General features: G+C 37.1%; 1 protein-coding gene across 3 annotated transcripts in view; it reads right to left on the bottom strand.

Annotated features, from left to right (window-relative positions):
- Positions 1 to 13,387, bottom strand: part of LOC108735854 (TWiK family of potassium channels protein 7) — a 31,757-nt gene that overhangs the window by 12,321 nt on the left and 6,049 nt on the right. For 2 of the 3 annotated variants that reach the window (XM_025975212.1, XM_025975213.1), the window contains 2 exons: positions 7,738 to 7,942; positions 3,905 to 4,214 (listed from right to left, as the gene is read on the bottom strand). In XM_025975212.1, the coding sequence (XP_025830997.1) occupies positions 3,905 to 4,214; positions 7,738 to 7,860 (433 nt within the window). In that variant the 5' untranslated portion in view covers positions 7,861 to 7,942. Of the gene's footprint in view, positions 1 to 3,904; positions 4,215 to 7,737; positions 7,943 to 9,242; positions 9,323 to 13,387 lie in introns of all 3 variants that reach the window. The other variant, XM_025975214.1, reaches the window with a different exon arrangement.

The following is a 13,387-nucleotide window of genomic DNA, read 5'->3' as shown; positions in this document are numbered from 1 at the left end:
AAAAACCTTATTTTCTACTCAATACGAAAACAAAAATTACATCCTCATTATTCATTAATATTACAGCGTAGAATGTTCATTTGTCAAATTAATTCATGATAAGAACTATAACCTTCCGTAAAATTATCGAATTTCTGATCTGTGTGATCCTATTTCAACCCTCTATTGGTGACACAGTCGTCCAATCGTGAACTAAATGTTACCCTAGTTTATACCCTTGTAAGGGTGTCGAAATTGTTACCAATATAGGGCACATGACGAATTTATAGAATGTTAGCGAATTACACGAAGAAATTTATAGACGGGGGTTGTACAGTTAATCGGCCAAGGAATGACAACTACATTAATTTTCAAAATAAGTTAACTCCACCATGAATAATGAATTTACAACTGTCTTCCAAGAAATAGCATCCCTATAATCTCTATACAAGGCATAGGGAGATTGAAAAGACTAGAAAGGAGACTTTGACGCCAAAAACTTCATAATCCTAAGCCGTAATTCCAAAAACTAATTTTTACATTTTTGATTATTCATTTACCTTTTTGACATTGCTGAAAACTTTTTCATGGATGAAGATGAACGAATTACAAATTAATTAACAAAACCCTTTTGTTTTTGTATATGTAAAATACAATTTTCTCACTCGGTTGATAAATAATAATAGAGTAATAACGCAGTGGCGTGTTGTGTGAGTGGGCGGCGTGGGGGGGGGTGGTTAGATACTAATAAATCCTAATTAGGACGCGGGTGAAAAAGATGTGGTTCACGGGGTTGCTTTGCACATATGCTTGCTACAAAGCGAAGGGGATAATAAATCATTTTGATTATTAATCACCACCGGCCGTCCACATGGCGCTCGAAGCTGCAAGCCAAACGGATTCGTCGGAATGAAAATACAATAGATGATACCTATAATATGTTACTAAACGCCACGGGGGGCTACCAATGTGGCCAAGATGTAGGAAAAAGGATCAAAATTTAACACTCTCCGTTTTAATTATTTCTTACCAACACCGCAAACGGAAAACCAAGGGGATACTGATCACAAATTTATTGAGTAATATGCATATGAGATCTGTTCAAAAACTATCGCGAAGTTTGAGTTTTTTTCAAAAATTATTTGTGAATATCTATTTTGTCCCCTTCAAAGTAATCCCCACCAAATATTATACACTTGTACCAACGTTCTTTCTAATCCTCGAAGCACTTAAAAAAATATTTTTTTGTGATCTTGTTCAGCTCCTCCTTCCATGCCGTCTTTATCTCCCCAATCGTAGCGTAGCGTCGTCTTTTCATGGGCTTCTTCAGTTTCGGAAACCAAAAAAAGTCACAGGGGGTCAGATCTGGGGAATACGGTGGCTGCGGCATTATTAGTATGTTGTTTTTGGCCAAAAAATTCACGCACAAGCAACGATGTGTGACCAAGGGCGTTATCATGGTATCAATTTTTGTTTTTCCACAAATCCGAGCGATTGCTTCGTGCAAAGTGGACATAACTTGCAGGTGATATTCCTTATTAACCGTTCTACCCTGTGGCAAGAACTTATGATGCACCACGCCCCTGCAATCGAAGAAAACCGTAAGCAAAACCTGCACATTCGACCTAACTTGGCGCGCTTTTTTCGGTCTTGGATCGTGCGGCAGCTTTCATTGGGATGATTGAGCTTTGGTTTCCACGCCATAACCATAAACCCATGATTCGTCATCAGTTATGATCCTCTGGAGTAAATTTGGGTCGTCGCGGACAGAGTCCAACAGCTCCTTAGCAATGTTAATGCGATGCTGTTTTTGGTACGAATTTCGCGGCGACCCGTCTCATGCCCAAATCATTGGCAAAAATCGAATGGCAGGAGCCAATCAATCCGTTTAGGTCCTCAGCAACTTCTCGACGAATCATCATCTTGTCAGGCCTCTGAGAACGTTTTGTATCATCGATAAATGTTGCTTCGGTTCGAGGTAACTTCACCATATGCTACAGTCAACATTCGGAATGTATCCACGCATTTAATTTTGTTTTTCACACAAAAAAAAATCGAAAATGGAATATACGTAACTCGCGGAAAACAAAAAATACTTTTTGAATAGACCCCGTACACCATTAAAATCTTCCGCTTTGGTTTAATAATGTTACATTTAGAGTAGAAACTCTGGCCTTATTGCGACCGTTATTTCGTAGCAAACTGGCGTTAATTACTGTTCTTAATTCGGGGTTGAAACCTAAAACGGGCCGCTATCTTTAAAAATTATAAGGTCCCAGTCACAATGAAGAGAGAGGGAGACAATCATTCTTTATTAGTGTAGACAATGGGAACGGTCTCGAAACATCCACACAAAAATGAACCCTTTATCTAACTTAACGGGGGTAACTGATGAAAAATCATCCGACAATGAACACCTAACTTTTTTTGGGACAATTGGGAACAGACATCGAAAATAGCCTTCAAACGTAAAACTCATTTCTTTATTCGTTAAAGGAATATATATTCCACACATTCAAAATAAAATGTGTAATTTATATGTTCGGTTGATTTGCATTACATGATTACATTCATCTATCGGGTTGTTCGGAAAGTCATTTCGTTTTTTCCGACAGAGGATTTAATTGTATTCTTTTGCACCCAACTTCACATTTAAGCCGTATAATTTTTATATGCTTTGAGAGCTCATATAGCAAGGCTTGTGTGTGAAAAATTCCAATTAATTCTACGCAGTAGTTTTTGGTTGGTGCCCTTTTAAATATGGAGAGCGATAAGCAGCATTTTCGACATATCTTACTGTTTTACTACAGAAAGGGTAAAAATGCTGTTCAAGCCAGAAAGAGATTGACTGATCTGTATGGGGAAGGTGTGTTGACAGTACGCCAGTGCTAGAACTAGTTTGCTAAATTTCGATCCGGCAATTTTGATGTCGAAGATGCACCACGTTCGGGAAGGCCGGTTGAAGCTGATAAAGACGCGATAAAGGCATTGGTTGATGTGAACCGGCGAATAACAACACGTGAGATCGGATTGAGGTTAAATTTATCAAATTCAACAGTTTATGACCACTTGAAAGGCCTGGGATTATCCTCGAAGCTCGATGTATGGGGTCCCCATGTTCTCACAGAGAGAGATCTGTGTCGCCGCATTGACGTCTGGGATTCGCTTCTCAAACGTCACGAAAATGATCCGTTTTTGAAGCGCATCATCACTGGGGACGAAAAATGGGTTGTATACAACAACGTCAAACGCAAGAGGTCATGGAGCAAAAAAGATGAACCGGCTCAAACCATTTCCAAAGCCGATATTCACCAAAAAAAGGTGATGCTGTCTGTTTGGTGGGATTTTAAAGGAATCGTTTTTTTTGAGCTTTTACCGGATAACACAACGATTAATTCGGAAGTCTACTGTCATCAGCTGGACAAACTGAATGATGCACTTCAACAGAAAAGGTCAGAACTAATCAACAGGAAAGGTGTAGTGTTTCACCAAGACAACGCGAGACCTCACACAAGTTTGGTCACTCGCCAAAAGCTTTTACAGCTTGAATGGGATACAATGCTACACCCACCATATTCTCCAGACCTGGCACCATCGGATTATTATTTGTTCCGGTCACTCCAAAATTTTTTAGACGGTAAAACCTTCACCTCAAATGAGGAGGTCAAAAACCTCCTCGATCAGTTTTTTGCCAGCAAAGACCAAAAATTTTATGAGCGTGGAATTATGCTACTACCAGAAAGATGGCAAAAGGTGTTGGACCAGAACGGTCAATATATAATTTAATAAAGTATTTGTTTATTATACGAAAACTGTCTTTCATTTCCACAAAAAAAAACACTAAATGACTTTCCGAACAACCCTATAGTTGTTACGACAGGACCGTATTCAGTAAAAATATTACAATATTTTTGTGTTTACTTACCAATAGTTGTTATCACAGTTAACGAATATAAAAATCCACCTGCAAAACGCCACTGTTTAAATTCGTCTACATCATCAGACCCATCGTAACCATTTCTAGCTGCTTCAATAATATCTTTCTGATATTTAAACAATTCAATTTCGACAGCGTTTCGCCAAGTTTCTTTATACAGAACGTTCAGATTGTACGTCACCTCCCAAAGTCGATTTATTGTTTGATTACGACTTGTAAGAATATTTATTTTCACTTCTTGTTCTGTATGGCCTTCAATAGATGTAAAAATGAAGGCGCCTGCTATGGTGTATCCTACCTGAAATCAGTTTCGCATATAGACAACCCAAGATACAATGTTACATGTAGACAACCCAAGATGCACGTGTGGACAACCCGTCATACGTAGTGTCACATGTATATAGACAACCCAATTTACATGATCAGTAATTTAGACAGATTACCCACCCTAAAAGGATAAGGATTGTTTGAGGGTTAAAGTAGACAGGATTAAAAAAGGATAAGCTGCAGTGTAGTTACGTAGACGAAAATAAAGTAGGTTAGACTACACTACATGATGTGGTTTGGTTAGAATAGAATAAAATTTAACTAAATCGTCGAAAGTTAGACAATTTGTTCGTAGAATTTGCTCTTTTGAATAATGTTTGATTCGATTACCTGAAACCACTGGAATTTTCGTTCGCATGCTGCATGATGAATTACTAGAATTTTTCATTAAGCGCCATACTTGCAGAGTTGAAAATTTTGACATTCCCTAAACTAATTAAGTTCAATCTCTGAATACTGAATAGTATGTACCGCGTATTTGTACATAGGTGTACGACACTGTACATGTGTGAGGTAACGTCACTTATTAATATGGTGTTCGCACACTAATCCCAGTAGGTAGGAGCATGCGTTTTGTGGAAATTAAAATTCCTGACCATGAATAATGCGGGCATCGCGAGGAAAGAGAATTAATAAAGCGAGTTGCTGGTTTTAATTATTGTTTTTGTATTAGTCTGTTCCAGTTCTTTGCAAAAATTAATTAAAAATCGGCCCCAATCGCCACACCAATTCCAAATAATAATCAATTAGTTTTCGATAAGCGATTTGGATGTCTTTTTAGATTACATTTATATATACATGCGTATAACTGTGTGTATAGCGTATATCGGATTTTATTACTTTATGCCTGGTGGACAGGTGATGCAGTTTTTGGAAACAATGGCTTACATAATCGCATTAATCTACACTTAATAAATAACAGAAATTGATAAAACTAATAATTATTTATTATTTCGAAATAACCAATATCCCGAACGTTATCTACAGGGTGTAAAAGAAATAGGTGCCGAGTATTGTAGGAGGGTTTAAAGTAGATGCAATAAATAACAGTACGATGAGTTTAGTAGCCTGGTTAAGCGCAAAACTTTTTTTTAAGGAAATTACAATAACATACTAGCGGAAGCATGTCCTGTGGGTGTGAATTGGCAACATAAGTGTCTAATAGGAACTGAACAATTTAATACTATAAAAACTTTGCAGCTACATCGATGATAATTGTAATTTCCTTAATCCAATTTTCTACACAATGAGGTACTGGAAAGGGGTGTTACCTTTTTGTGGGAGCTTTGTATTAAGTAAACTTAAGGCTATATAGTACTTTTCTTTACAAACCATCGGCACGAATCCACTCGCGGTTGAAAATCAGTTTCAAGAAAGACTTGTGCTCGCTGCAAATGATAAGGATGCAGCAACTGTTATTTTAAAAATTGCCACGCGATATAGTTTAAACCCGTAAATATGTATCGTATCATATTATTGTAACAACTGTTCTTCAGTGACTGGCGTGCACTAATAATTGATGTTGTATTGCTAAATCACACTTAATCTAATCTAACAAATAAAAAACAAATACTTTCAAGTGCGTTTTTCTCGAAAACAGTGACATTTGGACACACAAACATTTACTTAATTTTCATGTTTTATAGTGCTCTGTCATCTCCTACAGGCAAACTGGGCACTTATTTCTGTTACACCCTGTATAAGTAATTAAAATTATTAGCTGGGAGAGATACAACTAAATTGAAATGTTCAAAATAATAAATGCGTGCACCTGTAATTCATTTAAAATATTCAAATGAATTTATTGAAATATTATCAAATCAAAAAACTGAAATTATAATATTCACTGATTAGTAACAAGTAGCGTCTAGTAGGCTAAATTAATTAGGAGTTAGGGCAGGTTACTCTAAATTAGACCAACTTGACTACCTTAAGGATTATGTACAATGGGTCATGTTAAATGGACATACTAGGGTCAATTGAAAAGTCCCCGGCCTGACACATAAATAGCGGCACCAGAACTAAATCCATATGATTTTCAGTTAGTCCTAACCTCCAAAAGACGCGTCTATAAATTTGACGGCTGTCGGATCATTAGTTTGTGAATTATAGCATTTTTAGTGAAGCAACTTTTATTATTGTGAAAAAAATGGATAAAAAGGAATTTCGCGTGTTGATAAAATATTGCTTTTTGAAGGGAAAAAATACAGTTGAAGCAAAAACTTGGCTTGATAACGAATTTCCGGACACTGCCCCAGGAAAATCAACCATCAAGGATTGGTATGCTAAGTTTAGACGTGGTGAAATGAGCACCGAAGACGGTGAACGCAGTGGACGCCCAAAAGAGGCTGTTACGGACGAAAACATTAAAAAAATCCACAAAATGATTTTGAATGACCGTAAATTGAAATTGAATGTAATAGCAGACACCCTACAGATATCAACGGAACGTACACATCACATCATTCACGAATATTTGGGTATGAGAAAGCTCTGTGCAAAGTGGGTGCCGCGCGAGCTCACTTTTGACCAAAAACAACGACGAGTTGATGATTCAGAGCAGTATTTGAAGATGATCACGCGTAATGAACCCGGGTCTTTGCGTCGATATGTGACAATGGATGAAACATGGCTCCATCATTTCACTCCGAAGTCCAATCGACAGTCATCGGAGTGGACTGCACACGATGAACCCGCTCCAAAGCGTGCAAAAACGCAACAGTCGGCTGGCAAGGTTATGGCGTCTGTATTTTGGGATGCGCGTGGAATAATTTTCATTGACTACCTTGAAAAAGGAAGGACCATCAACAGCGACTATTACATAGCGTTATTGGACCGTTTGAAGGACGAAATCGCCGAGAAACGACCGCATTTGCAGAAAAAGAAAGTCCTGCTTCACCGAGACAATGCACCGTCTCACAAGTCAGTGAAAACGATGGCAAAAATTCATGAATTGGGCTTCGAATTGCTTCCGCATCCACCGTATTCTCCAGATCTGGCCCCCAGCGACTACTTCCTGTTCTCAGATCTCAAAAGAATGCTCGTTGGGAAAAAATTTTCGTCGAATGAAGAGGTGATCGCCGAAACTGAGGCCTATTTTGAAGCAAAGGACAAATCGTACTACAAAAATGGTATCGAAAAGTTGGAGGATCGCTATAATCAGTGTATCACCCTTGAAGGGAATTATGTTGAATAAAAAAAACGAATTTTGCAAAAAAAATGTGGTTTACTATTTTAGGCCGGGGACTTTTCAATTGACCTGTTATATTGTCTATCATCAATCCTATATTCAAATATTGAAGAGAATTTATTATGTTTCTTCGTATTTCTGATAATCTCTGTTGTTGGGGTTAAAAAGGAATCCTGACGCCACCCTTTCCTTATTCTTTTAGGTCACTTTTACTGAATAAATGTAATATTCAATGATAATACGAAATAATACGTCCGGTCTGAAGCCATTTGGACTTATGAGAAACGTATCTAATAAAACTCACCACCAAGCCGATAATTCCGACGTTGCTAAACATAAAGGCGGCAAACTTCCGTAAATAGTCCTTGCATTTTTCAGAGAAAGGTTTCCGCTGTTTCCTTCTCCTGAATGATCGCTTACGTTCCATGTTCTAGAGCGACTTTGTAGTCATGATTTCAACCGGCAAAGCTAAAACTGCAATCCTTTTCTCTCTTAACAGCGACATCTTTCTGTAAAAAGGATATAGTTTAACATCTAACATCACATAAATATTCCAATGCTCTTTCTCCCTCTGACTCGCAGCAACAAACAGAGCATTTTGTTCTTCTTATTCCTCCAACAGCACACACTGCTGGAACTTGTTTTGTTACTAACGCCAAAATAAAAGAAACTCAACAGAAGCTTCTTCTTCTTTATCTTTACATATAAAAACAGTTGAATCTACTGTTCATTCTGTCTGTGTGTTTGTTACCGTAAAGCTCATATGAAGCTTAATTCTCCAAAAGATAATGACCAATGTTTATATATTATCTTCTCCTAATGTGCTGATTTTTATGATTATAGTCCGTTCACATAGAGAAAAGTACAGCGTGAATTATGCACACAAATGTAGGCGGGTCTCCGGAATATAGGTAGTCGCTTACCGTCAGATGTTTCCGATCAAAGCCCAAACGGCCAGCCTCCACATCGATGTGGAGTCGTGTACTTTTCTCTAAGTGAACTGACTATAACAAATTGTAAAATTGAAGTGGAAAACATGAGGATCTCTCAGAGCTGGCGTCAAAATTAAAATCAAAAATTCATATTATGAAGGAAACTACAAACAAAACGCTTGGAGCTTTATCAATATTGACAAAATTTCGTAGATAATCCGGTCCCGCTGGAGAGGATTAATTGACTGTTCATACAACCGCGAAATGCAAATAAATTGATTAATTAATAATTGTAGACATCATCAAATAACATTATTAAATAATTAAGGGATTATTATTATTATTAACTCATGATGTAACTGAGTATGTACACCATATTTGTTTCACATGTAAAATAAATATGAATTTAAAGACAAATGAATAACGTAGAGAGAATTTAATTTTCGTTTTGTTTATTGCGTTGTTTGAGTTTGGTTCTTCGTCAATATCGGCGCAAACTATTAGCACTGAATCGTTTTAATTTCGTCGAATTTCCAAATGGAAATCCATGTAGACAAACAAATGTAATAATGTTAGTGGGTGCATCCTGGAATCGATTCAGGAGGAATCATCACGCCCTACATGAAGAAACTACCTTTTTCAATGCACTATATAAAAAATTATGGGTTACCACTTGGAATAGTATATACCAAACATAATATACAAAGATATATAGGGTTGGATTCTTTGTAAAATTCTAAAGAACATTTTCCTTTTCATTTTTTCAATCCGTCGCGAAATAAGCGAGTTATTGACTACTAAAGGTCAACGAATCAGAATACAGTTAGCGCTCTGCAAGCTGCAGTAGCCGATACAACAGTCATAGGCGGCGACTCACCTACTTCTACTTGCAGCGTGCTTCGATTGGTCTGATCTTTAATTGTCCGTATCTCCGTAACTATACGTCGGATCGAAAACCTACAAAGTAAAAAATGCCTTAAAATTTTACAAAGAATCTAATGGTATGCCTCAAAAACGAATCAGCCTATCACTGTATCATTTTAATAATAATTAAAGAATGGCAGTTAATAAAAAGTTACTTATAGATAGCATTCGTAAAATCGTCCGTGATACCGGAAGTCGGGAAGGGAGTCGTGGGAACATTTCCGGCATAAATTTTACCTGACAAGCGGCATTGCTATAATTTACGAACCGTGAGAATATAACAAGTTCCCATTTTCTTCGCATTTACCTAGTCGGGGAGCTTTTAGAAAGGCGCTTTCCATAATCTGAACTTGACGCTATAATTTTTAACGGAGCTCTTGCAGAGAAACTGTACATTTTCAAGTCAGGAATTTTCTTGTTTTTCTTTTACGGAAAAAGCCAGACTACCTCTAGTTAAAGTATCCCTTCTGGAATTTCAGGAACTTGTGATGATAACAACTTAACAACAGAATTTTCTTTTTTAGGTACTCGACTTTCATTCCTGGAAATTATTTGTAATCAGACTTCGGCACGTATTATCATCTCCTTTATTAAAAAAACCCACGCTTCTAATTAAATGGATAAACCCTATAGTCCTTATAATTGGAAATTATGTTGACAATATCCTTTGTATATATACGTATGTAGCGCGCCTGTAATAAATAATTTATTTCGTAAAAAAAAAACAAATCATTCTAGAAGCACTGAAATTTTCTTCCCTTAACAAAAAATTCAGTTACATGGTAAATAAAACAGCCCGAAGGACCTCCCGGGATGAACATCTATCTATTTGATCAAAAAGGGTCTTGTACAGAAGAGTGCTATCGATAAATAAATATCAAATTCCTGCATTGTTTCAAAAGCGCCACTAGACACAGCTGGCACTCATCCAGGATTTGTTTAAGATGATTTGTGGTTTAACACATCGACCGATACCGTACGCCTATAATGTCACCAGAGAAAAAAATATCGACAGGGCGAGACAACGCAACCTGCGACAGCAAAAAAAAAAATGGGACATTAAATAATTACATAGGAGACAAACACGTGTACAGAAATAATCCGTGACGCGACTAAAAAATTCATCATTTAATATATCACACCACGAAAAGGTTGTCCCAACCAATTTTTCCGCGTCAGGACAACAAATAATAGTGATGACGGTGTAATAATCATGATGAAATAAAGCAATTATCTTCCATAAATTTCTACAGGATTTATGTGAATATTAGTACAATTTGCAATAAATAATAACCGCAAGACTAGCCCAAGTGTATATACGTATACGTACTTGTCTTACACAAATACATCCAGTCAAGGGTCCCGGCCATGGTTAATGATACTGGATTGCAGGGGAAAATAATGCGATATTAATTTGAAATTATTTTTTTCGATTTTTTATTTAACCACTACAAACTACCTCAAATTAATGAAAGAAAAGTTGTTGCTTCCCCGCCGGGAATCGAACCTGGGACCTTTGGCTTTACGCACCAATATTCTGACCACTAAACTACATATATTTAATATATATAATTAAGTTGGTCGTGGTTGTTGTTGTCACCTCGTGTGGTTTAGTGCTCAGAACATTGGTGCGTAAAGCCAAAGATCCCGGGTTCGAATCCCGGCGGAGTTGTGTGACAACAGCAACAATTTTTCCGTCATTAATTTTAGGTAGTTTGTAGTGGGAAAATTAAAAATCGAAAAAATGATTTCAAATTAATATTGCATATTAATCCACTATTAAGTAACTAACAATGTCAAAGGGAAAATAAATTAAACGAAAGATTAGAAGAAGTGGCTGATTTTAAGTATCTAGGAAGTCAGATAAATCAAGACGGTAGGAGTAGTAGTAACGATATAAAGCAGAGGATAGTGCAGGTTTGTGTCGTCTTCAATAAAAAGAAGTCACTTCTATGTTCACGGAACGATTAATTTAAAAATTCGAAAAAGATTGTTAGAAGCGTTTGTTTGGAGCGCGGCGCTGTACAGGTGCAAAACATGGACGGTGGGCACTGCAGAAAAGAAAAGGTTAGAAGCGTTCGAAATGTGGTGATACAGGCGAATGATGAGGATAGCGTGGATAGAGAAGTTTAGAAATGAAGAGGTATTAGAAATAATAGAACTGAGGACTCTATGGAAGTCAGTAAGACATAGGCGAGGTTAGTAAGACACTTTCTCAGGCACGAAGGTCTAGTCAGAAACATGTTAGTAGCAGAAACGGGAGTTAGGAGGAATGAAAGTAGACCTAGATATTATTTAAAGATTAGAGATTAGATTAAAAAATGTTTTAAATTTTCCAAGGGATGTAGCAATGTGATTAGTTTCTTTTTGAAACTTGGCTTGTATGGTTTTTGAAGCTACTGCGGACATAGAAGTAGACATTCCTATTGTTTTTTTTGAGTAATTAAAATCAAAAGGTCCGCCATGTATTTTTTATCTGGAATATCATTTTTAATTTCACTTTGGTTCTCCATGCTTGTCCCACACATGGCTGCATACAATATACGTGACGGGAAAGTGAAATAGTAATACGTTTTCATAATTCGTTTCTTTTGTTCGCATAGAGCACTGTCGGCACATTACGATGGGATACAGCGCCAGCAGGTTCAATAGCAGAACCCGTCCGAGAGCTTTAATCAAAGGCCTAAAGACAACCTTCCAGCAAACCTTCAGTTCACTATTTGTGCACGCTTTTTAGACGACGAAATGAACTTTTAATGTTTCATGTGAACGCCTACTCTTTCTCTCCCCGTCTCTCTCGTTTTTTGCATGCACAATGTGAGTCGCAAATCACGCTATCTACACTAGCATTGCAACAGACCTCTGCTTTCACTTCCGCAATTACGAAAGTTCCGCATACATTTTCACATACGCTTCTGCATGTGGTTCCGTATTTTTATAACAGAAGCTTATCGGAATTTCAGCATCATAAGGTCGTCAGGCTTAACACTGGTTGGACACGCACATCCACGCCTTGTACCTCTACCCCTCTTAACTGCTGTTTTTGCCTCTAATATGTCTCTGACTAGACCTTCATGCCTGAGAAGGTGTCCTACTAACCTATCTCGCCTATTCCTTATTGACTTCCATAGAGTCCTCTGTTCTCCTATTCTTTTCAATACCTCTTCATTTCTAACCTTCTATGTCCACGGTATCCTCATTATTCGCAGGTAACACCACATTCCAAACGCTTCCGCCGCGCTCACCGTCCATGTTTCGCACCCGTACAGCGCCGCGCTCCAAACATACACCTTTAACAATCCTTTTCGAATTTCTTAAACAACCGTTGGCGACCATAAAAGTGACTTCTTTTTATTGAAGGCGACACGACTCTGCGATATCCTGTTTTATATCCCTACTACTCCTTCCGTCCTGACTTATCTGACTAAGAATTATAAAAAACAAAGCTTCCAATTTAATTTATATGTTACTTACCTACCTCTGGTTATTTTAAATAAATCAATCATTAATATGGACTTTAATAACTAATTTAAACGTTTCATCGGTCAAAGCTACAGTTGACGGTTAAATGAATAATGTTTTAAATATTTTCGTTGAGAAGTTTATATGATCGAGCATTTATTTTCGTTCGATTTTTTCGAACGTCTTCACATCTTAATATTTCTATGAACTTCCGGCCGAGTTCTAGATGAAAGACTAAATGTGTATTTGCGCTTGTCCAGAAAAAATAAATCGAACTCCAGCATAAAAAATCGAAAAATCGGACGTTATAGAGATAAGTACGCAAGCACCGTCAAGTGCATCTATCGGGTTATTTTTCTAATTTGTACAAGCCGCTACCTTTTCAAAAATTAATAAATAAGTTTGCCCCATGATGCCCGCATTATGTAAACACTTGCCATCTTAATACTTTCGACGTAAATTTTTGCCAGAGATTCGAGCAATAAATTAAATTTGTTGCGCTTCCCCCGAGGTATAAAATGTTCTCAGAAAATCTTTACAAACTCTACTTCGTCTATTGCAAATAAACTTTGTCAGACCAGATTTCTCAAAAATATATATACAATTTTTTTTTAATTAAAACAAATGTGAATTTAT

This window comes from Agrilus planipennis, unplaced genomic scaffold (genome assembly GCF_000699045.2).
Source record: "Agrilus planipennis isolate EAB-ADULT unplaced genomic scaffold, Apla_2.0 scaffold69, whole genome shotgun sequence".
Classification (NCBI taxonomy): Eukaryota; Metazoa; Arthropoda; class Insecta; order Coleoptera; family Buprestidae; genus Agrilus; species Agrilus planipennis.
This window is presented reverse-complemented; position numbering and strand designations above follow the sequence as displayed.